This window comes from Pseudorca crassidens, chromosome 11, assembly GCF_039906515.1.
Source record: "Pseudorca crassidens isolate mPseCra1 chromosome 11, mPseCra1.hap1, whole genome shotgun sequence".
NCBI lineage: Eukaryota > Metazoa > Chordata > Mammalia > Artiodactyla > Delphinidae > Pseudorca > Pseudorca crassidens.
Window position 1 is genome coordinate 59,904,810 of NC_090306.1, and position 24,859 is coordinate 59,929,668.

General features: G+C 33.4%; 1 protein-coding gene across 6 annotated transcripts in view; it reads left to right on the forward strand.

The window, feature by feature from the left end:
- CNOT2 (CCR4-NOT transcription complex subunit 2) overlaps positions 1-24,859 on the forward strand; it is a 110,753-nt gene that overhangs the window by 80,753 nt on the left and 5,141 nt on the right. For all 6 annotated transcript variants that reach the window (XM_067697327.1, XM_067697331.1, XM_067697326.1 and 3 more), the window contains 11 exons: positions 7,173-7,320; positions 8,071-8,253; positions 10,519-10,598; positions 13,255-13,380; positions 15,146-15,270; positions 16,288-16,408; positions 16,502-16,658; positions 19,090-19,151; positions 19,241-19,290; positions 21,143-21,243; positions 22,823-22,967. In XM_067697327.1, the coding sequence (XP_067553428.1) occupies positions 7,173-7,320; positions 8,071-8,253; positions 10,519-10,598; positions 13,255-13,380; positions 15,146-15,270; positions 16,288-16,408; positions 16,502-16,658; positions 19,090-19,151; positions 19,241-19,290; positions 21,143-21,243; positions 22,823-22,967 (1,298 nt within the window). The remainder of the gene's footprint in view (positions 1-7,172; positions 7,321-8,070; positions 8,254-10,518; positions 10,599-13,254; positions 13,381-15,145; positions 15,271-16,287; positions 16,409-16,501; positions 16,659-19,089; positions 19,152-19,240; positions 19,291-21,142; positions 21,244-22,822; positions 22,968-24,859) is intronic.

Below are 24,859 nucleotides of genomic sequence, written 5' to 3' on the forward strand. Positions count from 1 at the left end.
TGAGTGCCTATCATATATATTGCATCATGCTAGAGACTACATATGTATTGTAGAAAGAGCATTCTCTTTTATGCCATCTCTGTACAGTGTATATACGCCTTCGGTGTTGCTGTGTTTATTTATTGCACGTCTTCATTGCCTTTGTATCCTCAATACTCTGTACACGATAGGCACTCACTAAATGTTTGTTGAATGCATGATGAACAAGATATGGTCCTTATATATAATCTAGTAGGATAAATACACAAGTTATTTTTCCTACAAAATAGAGGAAGAAGTACAGAGTTTTCTGGGTACTTGAAAGGTAGGAGTAATCACATACCTTAAATGATCAGGACAGGATTTACAGATGAGGTCATGTTTAACATTGTCCTTGAAGAGACTATGAGTAAGGTTGTTTTAGTAGTGGGAACAAAATCTACAGCGTGGGATAAATTTTTGAGTGGTTTGCTTTATCAAGACAAGGGAAATCTATTAGGCTGTTACATTGGTTTCAGCCAAGAAGTAGAAATCTTCACAATTTTATGGAATCTATCTCAAGATATTTGCTACTTTTCAAGTTCAAGAACACAGCTATAACATACTCTTTTCCCCCAGAAAACACCTATTTATAGGTGAAAACCATTATTACTTCATTAGACTATCTCATTTTATCTTACCTTTAGGACCACCTGTTGATTTTCTTTCCATAAGCATGTTTCATCCCCCCACCCGACCCTCACTCCCCAAAAGCTAATAGTTATTCAGTATTTTCTATGTGTCGGGTGCTATGTTAAGCACTTGATATAAATATAAACCCATTTAATCTTCACAACAACCTGATTAAAGGTTAAGGGACTTGCCTAGGGAGTAAGTAGTAGAGCCAGGATTGCCTTACTTTGTAAGTTTTACTATGAGTAAATATGAGTTGAGAACAGCAGTTTCTTTGAAACCTGGATGCTACATATTACTTACTGAATGTCATGACCCTAGAAAGCAGTTTGCACACAGTAGAAACTGCATATGTTAAATCCACAGATTCCAAGAGTCTGCTGACTAAGGCATTATGATAGGATTTATTGTGTTATTTATCTAGTACCTACCATGAGTGAAGAATTATTCCAGGATTGAAGAGTATGGCAAATAACAATGTTCCTGCTTTCATGGAGCTTATATTTTAATGAAGGAAGACAGAGAATAAGCATGCAAATAAATTTATTTACTTAGTAAATAAATATGATTCTGATAATAAGTACTATAAAAAATTGTCAGGTTAATGGATGAGTGGATGGGATCAATAGTTTTCGAGCAGACAAAGAGGCTGTCTCTGAGGCAGTAGTATTTGAATGGAAACCAGTCTGTTGAGAAGTGGAAGCCCTTGGAAAGATCTGGGGAAGAGCTTTTCAGGTACAAACAGCAGCAAATGCAAATGGTCTTACTCATGAGAATGTAAGAATGAACTTCATGTATTAAAGGATGAATGAGAGCGCCAGTATAATGAACAAAGAAAGTGAAAGGTTAATGGGTAGCAGGTGTCAGGTCATGGAGTCTTGTAAAGATTTGGTAAAGCATTTGGATTTATTCTAAGTTTAATGGGAAGGATTTTAAGATACAGTTTCATTTTTAAAAGATCACCTTGCTGTGTAGAAAATGGACTGAGTGGAGGAGGGACAAGTGACAAGAAAAAGAGAAAGACAATTAGTGCAGTAGTCCAGGCAGGAAAGTAGGGTGGCTTTGGACTAGTGCTAGAGGTGTTGAGAAATGGTTAGATTTGGGATATTTTGGACATAGAGCTAATATGAGTTGGGGATGTGGAATATGAAAGAAAGAGAGGGATCAAGGATGATCTCTAAGGTTAGAGACCTGCATTACTTTGTGAAAGGGTGCTGCTAATGTATCATGCAAACTTAGGTTGAGGAGGAGGAGTGCAAAGTATATGTAGGAGATTCACACAGCTGTTCCACAGATGGAGTGCCACCTGCTGTAAAGATCCAGCCAGATGTTTGGGACTCCCGGCTGGTTCTAACACAGCAGCAACTTCTCATAGTTGAGGATTTTGAAGCCAGGTTAGCTCCATCCATGCTTGTCTCATACATCCTTACTATCCAGAAGGTAAGCCCACTCTTCCTCCAGGCATATTACTTGTCCTCATTTTCATATATCTTGCAGTTTTCTCAGACCAAACTGGTGTGACATCTTTATTCCCCTGACTCCTCATCACCACCACCAAATGCCTGGCTAGGTCTCTTTCATTATTCAGTTCATGTACAGTATTGTCTAGGAAACATGTTCTGATCCCAGATTCATTCTGCTTTCATGTCTGAGCGTTGCCCCACATATACACCAAGTACACTGTACATGTACTGCATGTAAACACCTTGATCATAGCAGTTTGTTTTTTGGGTTTGTTTTGTTTTCTTTTCTTTTTTAAATAGTCTTGTTTATCTCTGTAGAACAAGAGGAGGGAAAGTATTCTAGGTTGGGAGAAGGATATGAGTAAAGACACCGGGGCATATTTTGGGGAGGGGACTAGGGAAATTACAAAGAAGATTGTAAGTCGAGTATGTGGTATCTAAAAAGAGTTTGTATCGGGGTGAGTAAAGTATTAAAATTGATTAGAAGAGTATTATGTCAGTTATATCTCAATAAAGCTGGGAAAAATAAAGATTAGAAGAATCTTTTGGGTCTTGACAGAACATTTTAAAGACTACACTGATTGGATTTAATTTTAGAACAGTGATTCTCAACCCTGACTGCCCTTCTAGAAACACCTAAAGAGTTTAAAAAATCCCACTGCCCATGAATTTCCCAGACCCAGACTAAGTCACAGTTTCTGGGTGTGGGACCGAGATATTAAAGTTTCCCACGTAATGTGAAGGTTAGCAACTACTTCAAGAAGCGGAAAGTGTGATTGGTTGAAAAAAGGTATTGAAATTAGAGTCAAGAAATTGGATCATGGTTTTTTTTGTTTGTTTGTTTTTGTGCGTGTGTGGTTTTTTGCTTTGTATTTTTTGTTTTTTGGGTTTTTTTGCTGCATGAGCAGCATGCAGGATCTTAGTTCCCTGACCAGGGATCAATCCCATGCCCCCTGCAGTGGAAGCGCAGAGTCTTAACCACTGGACCACCAGGGAAGTCCCTGGATCATGGTTTTTATTCTTCATTTTTTGTGATCTTGGGCAAATCGCTTAATGCCTGATGTTAGTTCATCTATAATTAAGTTGAAATGATCTTCATCTGTAACTTGGTTGGATACTCTCTGGAGACTTTTCTGTCTCTAAAATACTTTGATTTTAATGAAGGAAATTGTATAATGAAATAGTGTTACAGGGAAGATTAACCAGCTAGGTTCAGGACAAGTTGGAGGTAAGAAGACAGGGGGACAGGTTGGAGGTAAGAAAATGGTTGGCCTTTATGTGTGGGCAAGACAGTGAGTTTAGGGAAGGTAGTTGCTTTGGGAATGGAATGGGGGATACTTTAAGCCCTCTTGCATCAGTTAAAAATTGTCTCCCTTCTCCTTAAAAATTTCAGGAGACTTCATTTAAGTATGAGTATTCAAGGATTTGGTTGCTGGTATTTTTTTTCTTATAGCTTGTATTATTATTAATATTGTTAATCTTTAGCAAAAGATTGAATAAAGCATGGCATATCATGCCATAACTATTTAAGGAATGTGCTGTTAATCAGTTTGTGCAATGGAAGTAATTCGTGGAAACATTTTTTAGGTCATTCTTTTGGATTTCTGAAAAATGATCAATAAAGAATTCAGTTCATTCTTTGTTTAGCACCCTGCCAAATAGGAATCTACTTAGAATATGTTCATGTATTCCTTCTAATATGGTATTATCCTTTACTATCACTTTGTCAAATAGAAAGGAAACTTTGCTTCAAAACTGTAACCTTTTAAACTGCCTTATAACTGTTTTTTTTGATCATTCTTTTATTCCTTGTCTGTAAAAAGGGGATAAATACCTTCTCTATAATATTTTATAAGGAGATGAAGTAGCATAGTGCTTCACATATTTCTTAGGTGCTTGATAAAATTTAATTCTACTGCCCTTCCAGTGCACAAGCTCAGGTATACATATTTATGTTTTTCTACTTGTAGTTATTTTGTGTCATTTTTTTTAAGCTAATTTTTTTATTCCCCCTCTTCCCCCTTTCAGCTTACATGTCTTCTTCTTGGTATAACATTTTAGATAATTTTCTATCATGTTTCTAATTATACTAGTAAAAATAAAATTTTCCCTCCCTTGACCGTACCCAGTTGTAATAGTTTGACTCAAGCAACTCAAATTTAATGACCATGTATTTTTGTTTCCTAGAAATAAATCTTTCTCTGTTCCTACTCAGTGGTATTAATTCTATATGTTTTAAAGGAATTCAGTTTTTAAATTAAATTTAAAATAACTCAATTATGAAGTATTCAAGGATTGATGATCCAGTTTGAAATTGATGCATTCCTCTCTTCTCTTTTGATTTTTTTTTTCCTACCCACCAGGTTCAATAAAATGCAACTCAGAGCTTTTGAACTTACTAGCTGTTTTTATGAAATCAAGTGTTTTTTAAAGGAAAAATAAAAGTAAATGCTAATCTTTGAGTTCTTTATTTCATATTGTCTTCCTCTACTCTCCTTACTATAAATTAATTGTGCCAATCCTTAATTGACTAAATATATTACCTTACGCATTGTTTCCTTCTCCAAAATTTTTTTTGCTGATGTTCAGATGATCTCCAGTCTCTAAAATATTTCCGAAGTTATGTATTTTCATAATACAGCATAGAATAATAAGTATATGAAGGGTTGAAGTAAACAAATCTCATGAGTCTTTAGAAGGGCTTATTGAAGAGCCAAAGGGCGCAATTTTTGGAACATGTATGTTTATAATGTTGAAGGTGTAGAGAGTGAATGGGAAGGCAAAGTAAATGTGGAGGAAAAGAAAACTTGACAGGTATAGAGAAGAGGAGAAAGAAAATGGAGGGAAGAGATAAGAGATGTTGGTTTAGAAAAAGTTTGAAGTAAACATATTCAGAAAAAGAAAGCAAGAGAAAAAAAATAGATAAAAGGTGTTACAAGTCAGTAGGTACTCACAAGGGTGCTCATTTAGTGTTTTATTGGGCTCCCATAGGGCTGCCATTAAGAACACTAGGAGTCTTGGTTCTGTGTGTCACCTTGGAGAAGTCAGTTAACTTATCTGAGGCTCAGGCATCTGTAAAATGTGAACATTGGATTAGGTTTCTTGGTTGTCAGTAACTGTGAGAAACATTCCTATGGGAAATTTGCAGCTATAGCTGACTTTAGAACAGCATATTTAGGGAAAAGGATGTAAGCTCCCTGAGGGTAGGAGCTTTTTCTATCTTATTCACTGTTGTATCCCCAGCAGCTAACACAGTGCTTGATGCATGGTAGGCACACAATAAATGTTTGTTGAGTAAGTGATGTGAAAAGTGTCATGTTGGTGGTTCATTACGGGAGCATCTAGAGGGCCTAGAGGAAAACTAGTGTGCTTGAGAAAAGGAAAAGACTGGTGTCTTCTGAAGAAATCTTACATAGGCTGGTTTTTAATCTCTTGTTCTTCCTTATCTTGTCCCAAATTCAGAGAAGGTGGCTGTAGCTAGCGCTATACTCGTGGTCACAAAACTTGTAGTGACCAGACATACATATAATGACTAAACCAACATGATCTAGATCAGTTCCCTTTGTGTGACTTAAAGAAATGCAGAACCAAGCTCAGGTCTTCATGGTATATGAGTACACATAGAATATAACAGCTATATTGAGTTGGATTTATTGGCTTTGTTCAGTTGAGAAGCAGTTAGGCTGCAAGCTGAGTACTGAAGCTGGCAGATTCCAGTGAAATCTTTGTGATTCACTGGTATCCCTAGGTTACAAAGCGTTACTGTTACAAACAGGTTACTGTTATGCAAAAAGATAAATTTGCAGAGATATTTGAAGGAAAATATTCAGAACATAATATATATATTCCAATTTTTGGAAGTCATAGTTTCAGAATATTCAGGTCTTTGAAATTCTTGGACCTAAAACTAGACCAAAAAGTAGGGAGGGAGTAGCTTTAAATCCCTATCGCTAAAAGTCCTCTACTTATTCACTAACTCTCATTCTATCTTACCACTTTTATTTAACCTCCAGTTCAGAATGTTTGGTTGACTGATGTGCCATTCCACAACAGACTAGTAACAGAAGGCACCAAAATGTGTGAGTAAGGAAGATGGAGGCAAGGAGGCATATTGACATCCATAGGCAGGTGTGATGACAAAATAAGTGATAGCTGAACAAACTTGCTTTGAGGGATAAAAAACATCCAGAACATTAAATATCCACAATAATTATTCTGAATCATTAACAATAATAATTTATATTTCATATTAACACAAGGCAGGAAACAATAAGTTTATCCCAGATGGTTAATTTTTCTTTTTAATGTTTTATTTCTGAGTGGTAAACTCCTCAGTAGGTTTTGAAAAATACACATATTGGAACACATCCATTCCCACATCTGGCCCCAGAAATACTAGACAAATAAAGGTCATTCATTGTACTTTGAAATCTTTTAAAATGTTATATATTCTTGTCTCTTATAACTATATCAGGTTGAGTTTTTAACAGTTGCTGACATTTTATGTTGGGTTTGTAAAAAATTGTAATGTTGAGAAGTATGTATGTGTAAATAGTAATAAAGAGACTTTTTCTTAAATGCATTTGAAAAGGATCATATAAAAATTAAAGCTCCTTCAGCAAAGTGGGGATTAAATGTCTGCGTACCTCAGTTATGATTTAAAACATAAAAACACACAAGATTGCAAATTTCTTAAAGGCATATTTGTACAAAATGTTTTTATTCTGAAACATAAGTCATCTAATTTGTTATAGTCATTGGTAGACAGTTTATTGTAAAATAGAAATATGCAAAGAAGATAGAAATATGAAAGCAAAGAAGAAATATGAAAGATAGAATAATGGAAGCAATATGAAAATTCATAATATTAAATTTCAGACATACATTTTTGTTAAAATCAGAGTCCATTTGGAGTGAAATGAATATTTCCATTTAAAATTTTCATATTATATTAATGTTAGGTCAGTTTTTAATGTTTTAAATTACCAACTCCAGAAGATGGATAACAATTTCATTCCTGATGGCAATGAATTTCCTTCTTCTGAATTTTTTTAATAGGTGCACTAGGCCTTCCAATGAGGGGGATGAGCAACAATACCCCTCAGTTAAATCGCAGCTTATCACAAGGCACTCAGTTACCGAGCCACGTCACGCCAACAACAGGGGTACCAACAATGTCACTTCACACGCCTCCATCTCCAAGCAGGTATTTATTGATGGACCAGAATATTTCTCAAAATGTATCTTTGTAGATTAAGCAAGCTTTTTAGTTTTTTAATAAGGTAACTAATTATTTGATTTTCTGGTTCAGTGCCTTTCACTGAGGAAAAGAAAGTTGATACCCTATGCTCATTTTATTTCATTGCAAATTGATAAGTATAGTGTAAGATGCTTTTATCTTGCAGCTAGGGTATTGGTTATTAGCTGGGATGGGTATCAAGGATTAATCACCACCTGGGGGGCTTTTTTCAAAAGCATGCTCTCCTCCTCAAAGGAGGACGTGCAATTTCAGATCACTCCTCAGATAATTCTGTTTATTGCTCCCTCACCACACATCCATTGCTCTAGTGAGAATAAAATAAAACAGATTTACAAAAATGGTGCATATTAGTTTGAAGAAGCTAGAATGACATACATTTGGAATGAAATTATTCTGAATATATATGTGAAATAACATTTGTATTTTATGTCATAGTCACACCAATAGTTCTCTCATCTTCAATATCACCATATATTCTTCTGTGATTTGCCCTTTCTTGTTGGTTTGTTTACTTTGGCTTTTCAAAGAGCTTTTTTTCTTTTCAAATGACCAGACAAAAGAGTTAAATGAATAAAAATTAGCAATGCAATTTGAAAGTATATTTGAGATTCTAGGATTAGGCCAATTGATTATTTACAGAGAATTTTAATGAGTGATTGTAGAGAGCTTATTTAGTATAATGGACTTCTTTTTCAGGGGTATTTTGCCTATGAATCCTAGGAATATGATGAACCACTCCCAGGTTGGTCAGGGCATTGGAATTCCTAGCAGGACAAATAGCATGAGCAGTTCAGGGTTAGGTAGCCCCAACAGAAGCTCGCCAAGCATAATATGTATGCCAAAGCAGCAGCCTTCTCGACAGCCTTTTACTGTGAACAGGTAAGATATTTATTGATACTGTGTATAATTGTTCTTTCTGGGTATTTTCAAATTTGCCTTTTCATATTCAACATTCTGTTCTTGAGTCTTGGCTTCTGTTTCATAAGTGTGTTTCATCATATATTTTGACCAAAGCTTCTCTTTCTGTTACATATCACAACTTTAACCTCCCAAACTAAAGACATGTTCTTTTGAAAATCAGTTTGCTTTTTTGTTACTGTTGTTAGAAAAGGATTGTTCTTAGGTTGCCAACTGGCAAATTTTTGTTGATATGTCCTTCCTCTATTAAATGAGGCTGGTCACCTGTGTGGTAAAAGCTTCATACCTATGAATAGGACTGGAGACATATTTGACTATTACTGCCTTGCTTCATTTACGCTTTGGTTAAGTTGCTTTTCAACTGAATTTCAGTTTTGTTCTTTGGAGACTTAATAACAGAGACTTTTTGAAGACTACATCTGTAGTATTTGAAAATAGTATCATGTCCTGCGATTTAAAAAGATGAATTTGCGCTTTTCACTCCTTTTTGCACTGGTCATTGCATATACTGCTATGCAAATAATAGTTAACAATATGAAAAACAGTTACCCATTTTGTTAGGATTTTAAAGCTATTCAGGTAATTTATATGAGAGTTATGTCTACAATAGGGCTTTCTTTACTGTAAAAAAAAAGCATTTTAGTTTGATTGTTCATTTTTTTTTAATGGGGAATATGGGGAGAAAGGATGTTGCTATCATCAGAGCCATTTAATTCACTTTCTTTTATCTAATACTCGTAAATTCTGAATTAAAATAGGTTATTAGCACATTTCCTTTTTAATCTTCATCCCATAACCTCCAATTCTTACTTTTATTTAGACTTATGATTACTTCTTTTATAATTTGACTGCTCTTTTAATTTTTACAGAAGTTATTTTTGTAAAGGGTTATCAAAATTCTCATCTCCTTGACGTTTCCTAATGATATAATACTTCTTGGGCTTTAACACATCTTTCTGCATTCTTGTAGTATCGTTCATTGAATGTATGTTTAAATTTTTTGCCTTTCCATATTTTTTCACATTCTAGTTTTTAAAAAATACTTTGCTTATAAATTGTCAATGAAGTATGGGTCTCTAAAGCCCTGCTTATTATTATTGATAAGTTGTATGTATTATGGAATGTTTTCATCTCTTACTACTTACTCAGTGTTTGAGGATACCTAGATCATCAGCAGTTCTAACATGCTATTAAACAGAAGTTTCTGTTGACTTTTCTGCTCTTCTCTAGAGTGTTTCACCAACTGCATTATTTTATGAAAATATTGTTTGGCCATAGTTAGTTTTATAAATCTAGGCAAAAAATTAAAAACCCAGTCATCTTCAAATAGTTTAACCTTACTCATAACAGTAATACACTGTCTTTTATCAGATTATTTGATGTGAAAGTTGCATACTTTCATTTTAGAATTTGCATTAACGATTCTTGTTGACATGCTTAATTACTCTGGCCTTGCTTTAAATTCAGCCTTATTTTTTGTTTGTTTGTTTTCCCATGTTTAGGCTTGTGCAAAAAAGGGAAGCTGTGGTAACTATTTACCAAGTACCTTACTTTAGAATTAAGAGCACTATGGAGAGATTTTTATTTTTAAGTAGCTAAAAGATAAACTAGATGATGTGTTTTAGAACACTGAATTCAGTTAAAGAAAAGCACCATTTAATTCACGTCAGCTGAACATTTACTGAGTGCCTTTTGTAGCCTCCTGAATGCTAAGGGCAGGAGATGCAAAGAAGTATATGACATGAACCCTGTCCATGAGGAGTTTATGTTCTAGTTGGGAAAGACAGACTGTATGAAAGATCTTTTATGAAAAGTAATAATAGCACATTTTACCAGTAGTGGAAGAAAAACAAGTATTCAGGAACAGTAGTCTTAAAATAAATTGCCTATTTTTGAGGTTTATTACTTCTTCCATTATATCCAGTAAGTTGGCTCTCCAAGTATACAAAACTACACCCTTAATCTCTATTTTCCTCAAGGCCTATATAAATTCTTTGCTTTTTGTTTTTTAATTCATCTGTTTAAGATGTTTTGGTTCTCAGTTGTTCATGAAAGGACTTTAGGGAAGCTTTAAGTAACAATAAAGATTCAACTCAAAAAAAAATTAGTATTTGTTTTTAAACATGTTGTTTTATATGAGGAGATCAAAAGTAAACACTTTTGTTTTTCTTCATCTGAAAGTTAGTGTTCTTACTGTATATCTAAAATTATTTTCTGTGTACCCAGTATGTCTGGATTTGGAATGAACAGGAATCAGGCATTTGGAATGAATAACTCCTTATCAAGTAACATTTTTAATGGAACAGGTAAGCTTATTCTGGAGCCAGTACCCTATAAAAATACGATAGATCTTGAAATATAAAGCAATTCAACATACTAGTCAAAATATTAAAGGAATTTTTGTGTTAAGATGATAGAACTTAATATAGGGAGAATTTGACAGGAAATAGGATTTAATTCAGTGAACAGTTGAAAGATAGTTAAATATATTTTTTTCACTTGGCATGTTAATAGCACAGTGTTATAACATCAGATTTATTTCTTTAACATCTGGAGAAAGTGTAAACATTTACTTAGTCTGTACTTGTGCCTCAGAATCTTTTTTGCTTCAAGAGCTTTTCCTATCTCAGTCCTGTCACTACAGTCTAAACTAGGTTGAGTGGTATGGCATTCTGGCTATAGAGACCCAGATTGAAGAAACCTTTAAAATTATATGGAGCGCTTACAATTTTTTCTTAATAGTTTTAATAATACTAATTTTGGCATTTAACTCTTACAAATTTTTAATCCAGTTTTATGTGTAAAATTCAGAATTTAATTACATGGAAAACCAATTCTGATTTTGACAATAAAGAATTCTTGCAGTCTGTTGGTTTATTTCTTTTATCAGCTGCTTCAGACAGAAGGGAACAGGAGGCTTTGTTGCTATTCTGCTTCAGGTTTCACCTTCTTCCACCCTTGCCTCCAAACCCTTTCCTGAGAAAGGAAATAAAGGATGTTTTATGGTCATAGGAGCAAAAATGAATATGATTGTTGAGAGAGAAATACGCGTGAAGGAAGTGGAAGGTGAAAGAATGATCAATGAAATGGGGCGTACGTGAAAGCACGAGAAGATTTAGTAATTGAAATGACATTTCTGGCTATCGGCTTTTAATTTTTCAGTGTTATTGTATGTATAGTAGCATAGATTGACCAAGTGAGACTTTAAAATGTCAAATTTTAGCATTTAAAGTTTTGCGTTCTAATGGAAAATACCCTATTTCATTGTTCCTCAAATGCAGATTTTTTTCATATTTTAATATCTCTGAAATTAGGCTGCATATCATAGTTTAATTAGCAAGGTTTTTTCCCCCTAAATGAACCATAAAGTAACAGTGTGTCTCACAGTGCCATCTTATATTCTGAATTATGGTTTATACACTTCTGTAAATTTTAGAATTATTTTTAAGTCATTTTTAACTAAGTATATTTTACACTAGGAAAATTGTTTCCAAGTCTTACCCTAAAAATAAAAATTTGTGAGTTAATACTATTTTTAGGTTAAAATTATTCTCAAATAACATATGGTAGTTTTAAACTCCATCTTAGAGGACCTGAAGAAGTGTATTAAAAGTTAATACTTATTGAAAGTTTTTAGTTAATTTGTAATCAAGTAATTCAAGAGATTGCTTTTTAAATTAAAGCACTATATAAATTGTTAATGTCTATTGTTGCCCTTTTATATAGTAATATCTTTTTAAAATTCAGAATTCATGAACTGCAATTTCTTTAAAAACAATGGGTATGAATGATTTTATCTTTTACCCTTCATAAATTTTAAATTGTCACCTGACTTGGAATGTAACTGTTTCCTATCAACAAAGTAATCTTGAGTTAATAGTTTCTTTCTGAGATTCTTCTAATTATGAAACTTAGAGAAAAATTAAAATTAACTGGAAAAGGGGGCAAAATAAATTGAAAATGGTTATAATAAACTAGATGAAACAGATTAAAGAAAAAGTATAGTGCAGGGTAAAGCTAAGCTAGAAAATAAGTTCTTCAAAAATTAAGAGTATAAGATTGTAAGAATAATAGAATAATAAATGTTGAGAAGAGATCAAGGTGACGATTAAAATAGGCAAAGTAGAAATGTTGGGTTAAATTTATTTTTTAAAAGGAAAGAAACTGATTTTTTTTTAATTCAAAATGAACAAAAATAAATTTTATTCATTCCTTATATATTTATTGAGCGCCTACTGTGTAATAGGTAATATAAACTTCTGGGATTTGTATCATATTCTCATACAATTCACTCACTAGACATGAGAACCCTACACTGACCTACGTTCTCCACCCTACTTTATACCCTCAGCTGCAAAACACACGTGCACGCACACACGTGCACATGCACACGCGCACACACATTTCACACACTCACGTGCATACACCTTTGTGTATGGGACTAATAGGCCACAGGAAAAAAGAAGTCCTTAGGGCTTCTGCTTCCATTGCCTATGCCTCAAATATGATTCAGGCTATCTGCAGGAGGCAGTGTCATTATCACACCTATGTTATAAATGAAGCTCCAAGCATTCCAGATACAACCTCTGCTTTTGGATACAATGAAAGAGTAGTTTTATCGCAACAGTCTCCCCTCTTGCTAACTAACAACGTATAACTTGAGTACCATCTTTCACAGGGGAAATAGTGTATCACCTTACTCCTTATTCTCTGTTAAGTCTCTAGGATTTGGGATTTTTATTATGCTAGTAAGTACATATTGCTTTGCTGAATTGTTCATAAAATTCTTTCACATGAAGTCAATCCACAAATATTTATTGTACATTTACATATGCCAAGTACAGTGCTGTACATTGTTTAGGAAGAAGGCACTGTTATTTCAAACTTTATTATAGTTCGTCTTTAATAACCTCTTTAAAATGTTTGTAGAATCAGTAACTAGTGTTTTTTCTTATTATTTAGATGGAAGTGAAAATGTGACAGGATTGGACCTTTCAGATTTTCCAGCATTAGCAGACCGAAATAGAAGGGAAGGAAGTGGTAACCCAACTCCATTAATAAACCCCTTGGCTGGAAGAGCTCCTTATGGTAATTAATTAAGCTTTTAAATTAATGGCCAGTGAAAACTTTCTGTTGCACGCACGTACACATATATATATGTACGTATATGCATGTGTGTGTACACACATGTATTTATGTGTTTTCTAATCAGAGTAGTGTAATTTTGTCAGAGTTGATAAATGCAAAGTGCTTTTTTCTCCCAGAATACCATGATAGCAAAGTTAAATGGGAAAACTTAATTTGTATAGAAATCCCAAAAGGAAGTCTTCATTGGTATTCAGAAGTTATTTTCTTCTGGCATTTCTGCCTTAATTCACCTTAATAATGATTCTATGGTCTGCCTCTTCTCAATTCATCACACATTTTTTAAAAGAATACATTCCCACATTCCTAGTGATTAATAATGACTAACCATACATTAACAATTTTTTCTAAGCCAGTTTCTCAACCTCCACACTACTGACATTTGAGTAGGTAGTTTCTTGTAAATGAGGGGCTGTCCTGTGCATTGTAGAATATTTAGCAACATCCCTGGCCTCTGCCTACTTGCTGCCAGTAGCACCACCCACCCACCCCCGCATTGTGACAACCACAGATCTCTCCAGATTTTGACAAATGTCTCATGGGGAAAAAAATTACCTCCTGTTGAGAACTGCCGTGGGTCATGTATAGTTTATGTAGGCTCTTGGTCACCATTAATACCCTTTTTCACTGTCTTTAATAAATAAGAGATTGGCTAATAGATGCTGAATGAACTAGACATGAAAATTATATAACAGGAATATAACCATATTCTTTTTATCCTTTGCACATACTTGTTTGCTTTTGGTAGAATCTGATACAGACCAGTAGCAGAAACAATGAACTTAGAGGGATCATTTCATCACTTTTCTAAGATAACTATTTTTCCCATTTTCAACCAAGAGGGATTTCTGTGGCTTTCAAAATATGAATACAAATAACAACATGTGAAGAAGGGAAAAATTTATTATTATACACATTAAGTTTCCTAATTAGCCTTCCCCCCCAGAAAAAAACAAAAATGATCTGCCCTGGAAGTTGAGTACCTAGCTACTTGATTCTCAGTTCAGACTCTAATGTTTTTAACCTTTCCTCATAGGTCCATTTTTTCATCCCTTTAATCATTCCCGTTGCTCTCCTTGGACCACCTCTAGTTTCTCCATATCGTTGTTGAATTGTGGAGCCCCAAACTGGATATTGTTCTCCAATAAGGGCCTGACTAATGCCAAGTATAGTGGGAGGATTACTTACCAGTTCTTGCATGTTTTACATCTATTACATGGAGTCCAAGAAAATCTGAAATAATATGGAGTTGTTTTATAATTGATTGCAATTTGCTCACCCTGTAAGTCACTTTCAAGTAGAATACTGACATGTTCTTTAAATTTTATTTTGTTCATTTGTATTTGACAATTAACTGGTATTTATAATAACTAGTCAAATATTTAAAGCAAGTTTTTAAACCAAAAATTTTCATAATTATTACCAATATCAAACTATGTTTTTTCAGCATCTGTATATGACATTAGATTAGAATTATAAGATTACCACTTATTTCCCTTGTATTATTTTGTATATTTAGCTATTAATCAGTATATAAGAATTTAGTTATTCATTGTTACCCAGAACACCAATTTTTTGAAGTTTGCTTTCATAGCGTAATTTAAAAATCCTTTTGGTATATTATTGTGAGAAAAGTTAACTTTTTATAATTTGTAGCAAAATATCATAAATATCAATTGCAATTCTCTGGATTATTTTCATTACATAGTTGGAATGGTAACAAAACCAGCAAATGAGCAATCCCAGGACTTCTCAATACACAACGAAGATTTTCCCGCGTTACCTGGTTCCAGTTATAAAGATCCAACATCAAGTAATGATGACAGTAAATCTGTAAGTAACTGAGAATTATGTATGTGAATTATATAGTTTTTTCCCTTCAGATTTCTGTTATATTAACAGTTTTGTACACTGTATTAAGGACTTATTAAGTACTATTATGAAATTGTTTATCTTGAATATCTGTAATAACCTAACTTCTGAAGATGTGGAAAACCTTTATAACTTAGAAGATAGCCTATTTTTTTCCCTATTTCATATAGGTTTGCAAATTTCTGTTGAACTTCTCAGAGTTAATTTAGACTTTTATTGTAGTCCCTGTCAGCTGGATCCCATGAAGTTTGATATTATAGCCTTCTAAGGAGCTGTGTTTTTCTTGAGTAAGTTTTCTCCTTGAAGAATCTTTATACACATTTTTATTCCTGTGTTGATTCAGCCAACCCAGCTTCCTCTTTCTGACTTAACGAGTGTGTTTATTTCTTCCACATTTCACTGAAAATAGCTTTTTGTGTGTGTGATGGGAGTGTATATTGTTAAAATAATTGATAAAAGAAGATTATTGGGTAGGAATTAAAATAAATATGAATTTTAAAAGTTCATAATTAAAATTTAAAAAATAAAAAGTTCATATTTTCTAACTTATCTTGGAGGTTTTTATGGTGATATTTTAGGTAATGTACTATATTTAGTTTGTCTTCTAAATATACTTCTAAAATATACTTCTAAAAATACTAATAAAGTATTGAGGAGTGTAACTCAAGAGTATCCCAAAATGAAAAGTTCTGAGATAGAGAGGCTTTTTTTGTCTGTGACTGAAGATCTGAGATAAATAAGAATATTTTCCATATATTTCTTGTCCTTTAAGTACTCAAATATGTACAATACAGGATTTATTTGTATACCATGGCACAGTTGTGGAAACAAAAAATTTCATGTAGAACTTGAAAAACAGGTAATAATTTACTACCAACTTAAATATAATAAAAAATGAATAGAAAAGTACTAGTATATGAACTTGAAATTTTTACACATAACAAATTTTAATGTCACATTTAATTTTTTTCATGTTAGAATTTGAATACATCTGGCAAGACAACTTCAAGTACAGATGGACCCAAATTCCCTGGAGATAAAAGTTCAACAACACAAAATAATAACCAGCAGAAAAAAGGGATCCAGGTGTTACCTGATGGTGGGACTCTATAAAATATATCAAAGATATTATAGAATTCACTTTTTTTACTTTTTCCTCAAAGATAAAAATGACTGTGTTTTTCTTATCCAGGTCGGGTTACTAACATTCCCCAAGGGATGGTGACAGACCAGTTTGGAATGATTGGCCTGTTAACATTTATCAGGGCAGCAGAGACAGACCCAGGAATGGTACATCTTGCATTAGGAAGTGACTTAACAACATTAGGCCTCAATCTGAACTCTCCTGAGTAAGTTTCTTTCTTTTCTCCCTACATTTGTGTATAGTACCTCCCTGCAGTTTTTAATTTCATGTCTGCAAATTATATCACCTGCTGCCACTCATTGTTGCTGGTATTTGCTGACTCTTTGGGTCATTCCCTCTTATATTAGTTCCTGGATCACTCTCACTTTATAGTAATATTCCTCTTATAATTTAGCAGTTTCAGTATACACATATATGGTCTTTCCTAAATCCTGAAATCCCAGCTTCTTGAATTTCTCTCCAAAAATCGTACCCTTCATCATACCTCAGCTGCTCACTTCTTTAGTCATCCCTTTGACTTCGTCATTTTTGGTAACCTCAGTTTCTCTGTAAGATTGTGCTGCCATGCCACTTCCTGTTTTCCATTTCTCTCCCTCTTCTACGGGCTCCTGTAATCATTAGATTCCATTGGGACCTTCATCCCACTGATTCTTGTACCTTTTTACTGTTCCTCAACATCCCTGTCTCTCTTCCCCTTAGATGAATTCACTTCTTCTCCGGTTAAATTCTATGGTCAGTCATGATTGCTTGTTTACATATACCCCTGACTGCTTTGCCCCTCTCTTGCTTTGTCATACTTGCATGGCAAAAACTACAACCCTGGTTATATCTGCCTGTTCCACTCTTGACCTGTGCTACTAAGCCTGGCTAGAGAAAAATACACAACTTCACTGCCTGGTCTCACTTCAGATTCATGGCCAGGAACCTCAAGAATGAGCCCTTAATTCTGCCAGCCATAATCAAGCTGGCATGCCTACTCCATTCATTCTTTTGTTCTCTTGTGCAACTGTTTTACACTTGCCTCTTCAAACCTCTAATACCTTTCCCCCTGTGCTTAGTGTCAGATGGTGACCTTGCTTTTTATTTCTACTTTACTAAGAACGAAGGAAGCAATCAGAAGAGTGTCAGTGTAGTCCTGCCACGAAATCAGTCACCTACAACCATCTGCACCTACCTTACTCTTGTCTTCCACCCTGTTGCCATAGCTGATTCATGCTTTCTACCTAAAACCTTTGAAAACTCAAAGATATGGATCTAACAATTTTTTGCACTTTGTTGCATCATTTCCATCAGCATACAAATACGCTGTTACTTCTTCCATGTTAACAGATGCCTTCTCTTGATCCACCTTATTCTATAAGTTATTGCCCCCCCACACCCCAATTTCTTTATTCTCCTTTGGAGCAAAACTCCTCAGGAGAGCCATTTTTGTATCTCCTATTCAGTGCTACATTATTTCTCACTTTTTTTTTTTTTTTTTTTTTTTTTGGCTGTACTTCACAGCTTGTGGGATCTTAGTTCCCCACCAAGGATCGAACCTGAGGGCCCCGGCAGTGAGAGCACCAAGTCCTGACCACTGGACTGCCAGGGAATTCCCTGTTTCTCACTACCTTTAACTGCTTCTACCCTGGTTTGAATCACCATATTCTCTTGCTTGGATTAGTCCATTAGCCAATCAGGTGTCCCTGATTCTCCCTTTGCCGCTTATAATCTTTTGTTCATATGACAGCCAGGACAATCCTTTTTGAATAAGTTCATTCTCTGCTCAATACACAGTTAGGTTTTGCAGTTTTATTATGATTAAAAACCCAAAATCTTGATAGGCCTACTAATCTGTACGGGCATGATCTGTGTCTCTCCTCTACCTACACCTTAACAGCTTCTCCCTTTGTTCACCCTATTCCAGTTTCACTGGCCTTCTTGCTGTACGTCAGACATGTCAGTCATAACTCTGCATTAGTTGCTCTAGCAGTTCCCTCTGACTACGGTAGTTTTCTACCAGATAACAGATATGGTTATCTCCCTCATATCCTTCAAATCTTTGTTCAAACGTGACCTTCTAAATGTGCCCTAACCTGACTGCCCTATTTAATTATGCAACTAATCTTCCCTCCCTACCCCACCACTAACATGGAATATTATTTATGTATTACGTAAATTGTTTTTGTGTGCCTCCCTCCCAATCCACCATCTTCAACCAGAAAGTAAGTTTCACGTTATCAGTGATCTTTGTTATGTTTGCTGATGTATAAGCATGCTAGTGCCAGGCATATAATAATAGACACTCAGTAAATGTTTGCTGAATTTGAGCTTTGGTTTTTAATAATTGCTGATATTTTTCCTCTGGCCATATAAATGGGAAAGTAATTGTACTTTAATTCATTGTATTAATGAATTTAAAGCATTCTGAGTTGAAGTAATAATTCATATACAGATATGTGTGTGTATGTATGTATTTTTAACCTTGTTTCAGTTTCCTGCTGTATAAGTCATAGTAAAACCAAGAAAAGATATTAGTAATTTAAAGATGCTCATTTTACATTTGAAGTCGTTGTTTTTCCTGATTTGCTGAAATAAAATTAGAAATCTCTTTTCCTACTTTGGACTTCAGAATGGTTTTTTTCTCCTTCATTCAGAAATCTCTACCCCAAATTTGCATCACCCTGGGCATCTTCACCTTGTCGACCTCAAGACATAGGTAGGAGAATCTATTTTTGTTCAGACCTTTAAAAAATACACTTGTAACTGAGAATCAGTTAATAAGGCTTTTTTCATTTTATTATCCAGACTTCCATGTTCCATCTGAGTACTTAACGAACATTCACATTAGGGATAAGGTGAGTGTAGTTTATTATTCTACTCAGCATGAACTTATCTATTTTCAGGTGCTGTTTTGCAGTTCAGACAGCATAATATTTTTGAAATATTTAACAGTGGTCTCAGGGGTATGCTTTTGTATGTCCATTCAGTTATATGTAATAGTTTAATTTCTATTTTTGTTTATAATCCTGTGTTTTGATGAGGTCTGGGTTATATTTTAAAAATATTTTAAAAACAATGTTAGGACCAGTAAAATCTTTCTTATAGTTATTAGTAACAGGGTACAATCATAACCACAGTTGATGGGAATAAAGTAACTTGGAAAATTTGATGAATTTCCTTCTGATATTCTCATTTTATGTTTACAGATAAAATGTTTTTAATGAAAAAATATATATTTTAAAACTGTAATCTTTGACTTTTTTATGTAATCTTCTTCTATGTTTTCATTACCTGAATTTCTAGTTATAAAATAATATTAACAGATTAGAACTTTAATCTTTTTTTTTTTTTTTTCTTTTTCCTGAGAAAGAAAATAACACCTTTGCTTTAGGGTAAAGCACTGAGAGTTCAATTTTGTTAGAATGGTATCTAGATTTTGGTTATGTGAAAGGATGGATACAGTTTGTTAAAAATGATATATTTGTGTTATACTTACGTGCATAAATATGTGTAATATAAATATATATAAATGACAGCGTTCTGCGTCTGTGCCATGCAGTTGTGTAGCCAAACGGTTGTTGATGTTGTGGACAGGCAACTAAAGAGATACACGTATTTCTCGACATGTCTTTTAATACTTGAGTAGATGGAAGACAAGAAGTACGAGATAGAGCTAGTTTTTTCTGTCTGTGGACTGTATGATTTGCTGCCACCTCCACTATAGCACTCATTTTTTGCTCCAATTATCTGAGGGTTCCAGAACCTTTTCTTATGCCAGCTTAAGAAATAATAATTTAGGAGAATTTGTCACATTCAAGACTGCTGCCTGAATGGGGATAATATGAATGGAGAGAAAAGTAACATTCAGAGAGTGTGTAACAACAGTTAAACATTTAGTTACAGGACTAGGTAAAGAGAATAATGTTTTCATTTCAGTGAGCTTTTAATAAAGATTTGTCTTACTGTGAGAATTTGAGACTATTGAACTTGTGTTTGATAGTTTGGTAGGCAGTTATGTTTCTACTTTATGGAGCGACATGTAAAGCAGTCATCTTTTCATCATCCATTTAAACAAAGAACTATCCCTTTATGATTTTTGTACTTAACTGTGATTTGCTAAAAATACATGATCGATTTGTGAATCACTGTCAGATGTAGATTCAGTTACTATTTCTTTTAAGTCTTCTGTGAGGCACTCTACAGAAGGTGCATTCACATTGTCACTTAATTTCATTTACATTTTTAGTAATCCTTATAGGTATCATTGACTACATTTTATAACTGAAAGTTCAGAGACATTAAATAACTTGGATATGGTCATATTAGTCAGGAATGAAACTAAGACTTGAATGTAAGTCCTGCATTTCTGAGCAGCACAGTGTTCCACTATTGCCACGTTGAGTATTAATAAACACCTCGAGTAAAACAGTGTTAGGTCTTGCTTAGAAGTTTTTATTTAGCGTTTTTCCCCTATTAGTACCTAAAATAAATGTATCAGAAATAATTATTAAATGACTTTAGTCATTTAAATGATAAAACTTCCCTTTAGAATTATATAACTATACCTCTGTAATCATGTAATAACAGTTGTCTGCTACAAAGAGGGGTTTCTGTTTTATCTTTCCATTTTTACTTTAGTGCAATCAATTATATGTTAGGATTTTCAAGTTCATTTTACATTTCAGAATAATTTTATTTCTTTTCCAGCTGGCTGCAATAAAACTTGGTCGATACGGAGAAGACCTTCTCTTCTATCTCTATTACATGAATGGAGGAGACGTATTACAACTTTTAGCTGCAGTAGAGCTGTATGTTCAAAGTATTTTTAAAAACTTTTGTATTATAGTGGATATTGTTTATTCTAAAAACTTCTTTTTTAAAATGATGGTGGCTGTAGTTTTTGTCTTTGTTTTTAAAGTGGAACTATTTCTTCATCAAGAAATCTAAGTTTTTTATATTTAGTAAAAATTAATTTAGATTGAAACCTTATATTACCATGTCTTCATAATCACTGTATACATAAAAACAATTTCAAATTTAAATAACTGTAAATGTATAAGAAGACAGAATCAATTTGATTCATGGGTATGATGAATCTAATTTTTATAAATATGAAGTATGAGGTGTGGTTCATACCTGTGGTTCATCTTACTCCTTGTGGAACCACATATGTTAATGACAGTGAATTTCATCATTTAAGAAATATTTATTAAACATTGTATGGGCAAGGCACTGTGCATATTTCTTGTGTATTTTGAAATATTGATAAGGTCCACATTCATTATCAGAAGCCTATTGGCCAACTTAAATAAATTAAGTCTTAAGAAATTGGTCCATTGAATACATTGTTTTTCTGAGCATTTTTGTTTTTACCTAATGCTCTGAGAATAAAAACTTTGTGTCATTTTTTATATGTCCAGGTGGTAACATTTTGTTACCAATAGACTATTCTATTAATCATGTTTACTGTAGAGTGAATTGTTACTAAAAACTTACGATGTAATGATTGGGAGACCTTTTTATAGATTTAATAAGTATTTTATAATATTCCTAATAGCATTTCTATAAATGGCCTTGGATCAGATACTTTAAAATGTAAAATTCACTGTGTTGATAATAAATTGTTTTTTTATTTCTCAACTGAGAATGTTTTTTTCCATGTTTTCCCTCATTTTTTGTAAGATAGCAATTGTTACCTGTTCGTTTTAATTTATTCATAAGTAAATAAATTCATCAGTCATTCATTCATTCATCACTGGCAGTTCTGTCTCATATCTTATTTATGACTAAAAATATATAAATATATAAAATATATGTCTAAAATAAAATATATGTCTAAAATAACCCCTCGTTGTATTGATAGGGAGGTATTTGTTTGCATGGAGGTTTTTCAGCATAGTTACAAATTTTATATGAATTTATGTAGTTAATTCAAATAGGCTTTGTATTTAGTTTCTTACAAAATAATACAAATAGTTGGGGGTTTTGTTTGTTTTAATAGGTATCTTAATTTCTATTGAATATTAAGAAGAACGAGAAAGGAGTGAAGTTTCTGGAACACAGTGATCTTTGGTCTGCCAAAGTTTTTATCACATTGCTCATAGAGCTTTTAAGATCTCGTTTTGTTTGCATAAAAAAATTCTTCAGTTAAATAAAGATGTGTGTGTTAATTAAAGAGTGTGGTTTTTGGGCAAATTAAGAAAGTCTTTTCCTATGTTTATTTTACTAGGTTGTATTTAATAACAATAAAAATCAGGGAAAAGAAGCATCAATATTTATGTATTTTATGTGTGACTATTTTCTGAAAAAATGTTTTACAAAATGTAGAAAATGTTTGATGTGAGCCACAGGAAAAAATTAATTGTCTTTTTCTCTTAAAAATTGAAGTTTTAACCGTGATTGGAGATACCACAAAGAAGAACGAGTATGGATTACCAGGGCACCAGGCATGGAGCCAACAATGAAAACCAATACATATGAGAGGGGAACATATTACTTCTTTGACTGTCTTAACTGGAGGAAAGTAGCTAAGGTATATTTTTTTCCATGTGCAAATGTGTAACTATAAATCTAGATTTTAAAAAGAAGTGTCCTCTTTTATCTGTTTATATGTACCAGTACATCCATTTCAATAATGTGCCAGATATTTGCTGAGTCTTTTAAAAGGTCTCCACCTCCTTGGCTTGATTTAAACTCTAGGAGAGTATCTGGAAACAGCTCATTTTACCTGTAGTTTAGGAAAATGATTGAATTTGGTAAGAAATTTTGTAATTTTTCACAAGCCTTGGTAACACTTGAAATATTTTTGTGTCTACTCAGTTGTAAAATAAAGATACCCTCTTGCAATCCCGGTCATGTATTCTTATATTATTATTACTTTAAGCAAATATGAGATTTGTCCTAAAACCAGTATAAATATATTTTTATATATTTTTTATGTAATATATATATTTTTTCATATAAAACCAGTATATAGGCTTTTTAAACACTTGCACTCTTCGCAGGAAATGTGCTTGAGTTTTTATTTGCAAGTGATATAAAGAAAGAAAATCACAAGCATTAATCATGATTGTTCCTTTGACTAGTATGCTGAATATCTGGGGAAAGAGGCCAGTGGAAAAAGTTGTTTTGGTTTGCAAATTTTCCTTACAAAAACACCTTTCTAACTGTCCCATGTGAACAGTTTGCATCAGTGTCATAGCATATTACACATTTGTGTTTAGTTCCTTATGTATGTACTTAGTCTACCTAGAAGAAAATATAGCTCACATAGATTTCATAACTCCAGGATTTCTCTGAATGCCTTTTCCATTGATAGGTCTTAGGATTAAAAACTAAAGAGTTAGTTTTGTTGGTTTTATTAAGTTTAAACAGAAAAAAAATATTTCTTGACAGTTCATTGGGTAATTTTTTAGTTGTTGGCTTGGGGTTTTTGTTTTTTTTTAATCAGCTTTACTAAACTGATAAAAGAGTAAAACATTTTAAAAAGATAGTGTAAAATGCTTACCAGATAATTATTACAAAATTTTACATCACAAGAAGACTTCATATAAAACATGAAATAGAAAGGATGAGCCCAACAAAAACACCCAAAAGAAGACACATACAAAAGGTTAAATCTTTTTTTATTACTACCTTTGCATGTTTCTCTAATGGTAAATGTTATTGCTTCTCAGACCAAATCTGTATACCACCCTACACTGTATTTGAGTTATTTTAACAATTCTAATTAATATGCATGTCTTGACTTTAAAAGGTAGATCCATGAAATAAGTAATAAGTAATTAATTACAAATAGTATACAGGACATTGTGTATGTTACCTGTTCTTTAAGAAGTGTAGTGAAGTAGAAAACCTTAGTTTTTTGTATCAGGATTTGAAATTAACTCCTGTTTCTGCTGTTCATACTTTGACCTTGTATAAGTTTCCTTTCCATGTCTGCTTCCTTATCTTTTAAGTCAAAATGATTTTTGCCTCCTGATTTATCATGTAGCTTAATTGATATTACACAGGCACACATATACACTGAGTACAGTGCTTGGCATATATTGGGTATTTGATATAGGAGAGTAGTTGTGGTAGTTTGTTGCTGTTGTTTTTATCATCATTATTATTACAGCTTGTTACTGTTCTTCCAAGATGGAAAAATTCTGATTATTGTTAGGTTAGGTCAGTGGTTCTCAAACCTTAGCTTGCATCAGAATTACCTGGAGGCCATGTTAAAACACAACCTGCTGGGTCATACCTGCATTGTTTCTGGTTCAGCAAGTCTGTGGATGGGACTTGAGGATTTGCATTGGCTAGCAACTTCCCAAGTGATGCCAGTGATCATTGTTGGTCTTTGGCTTCATAGTTTGAGAACCTGGTTCTTCAGGAGAGAAAGAGTATCTTTGGAAGGGAAAAATTCTAATAGTAAATGACTGA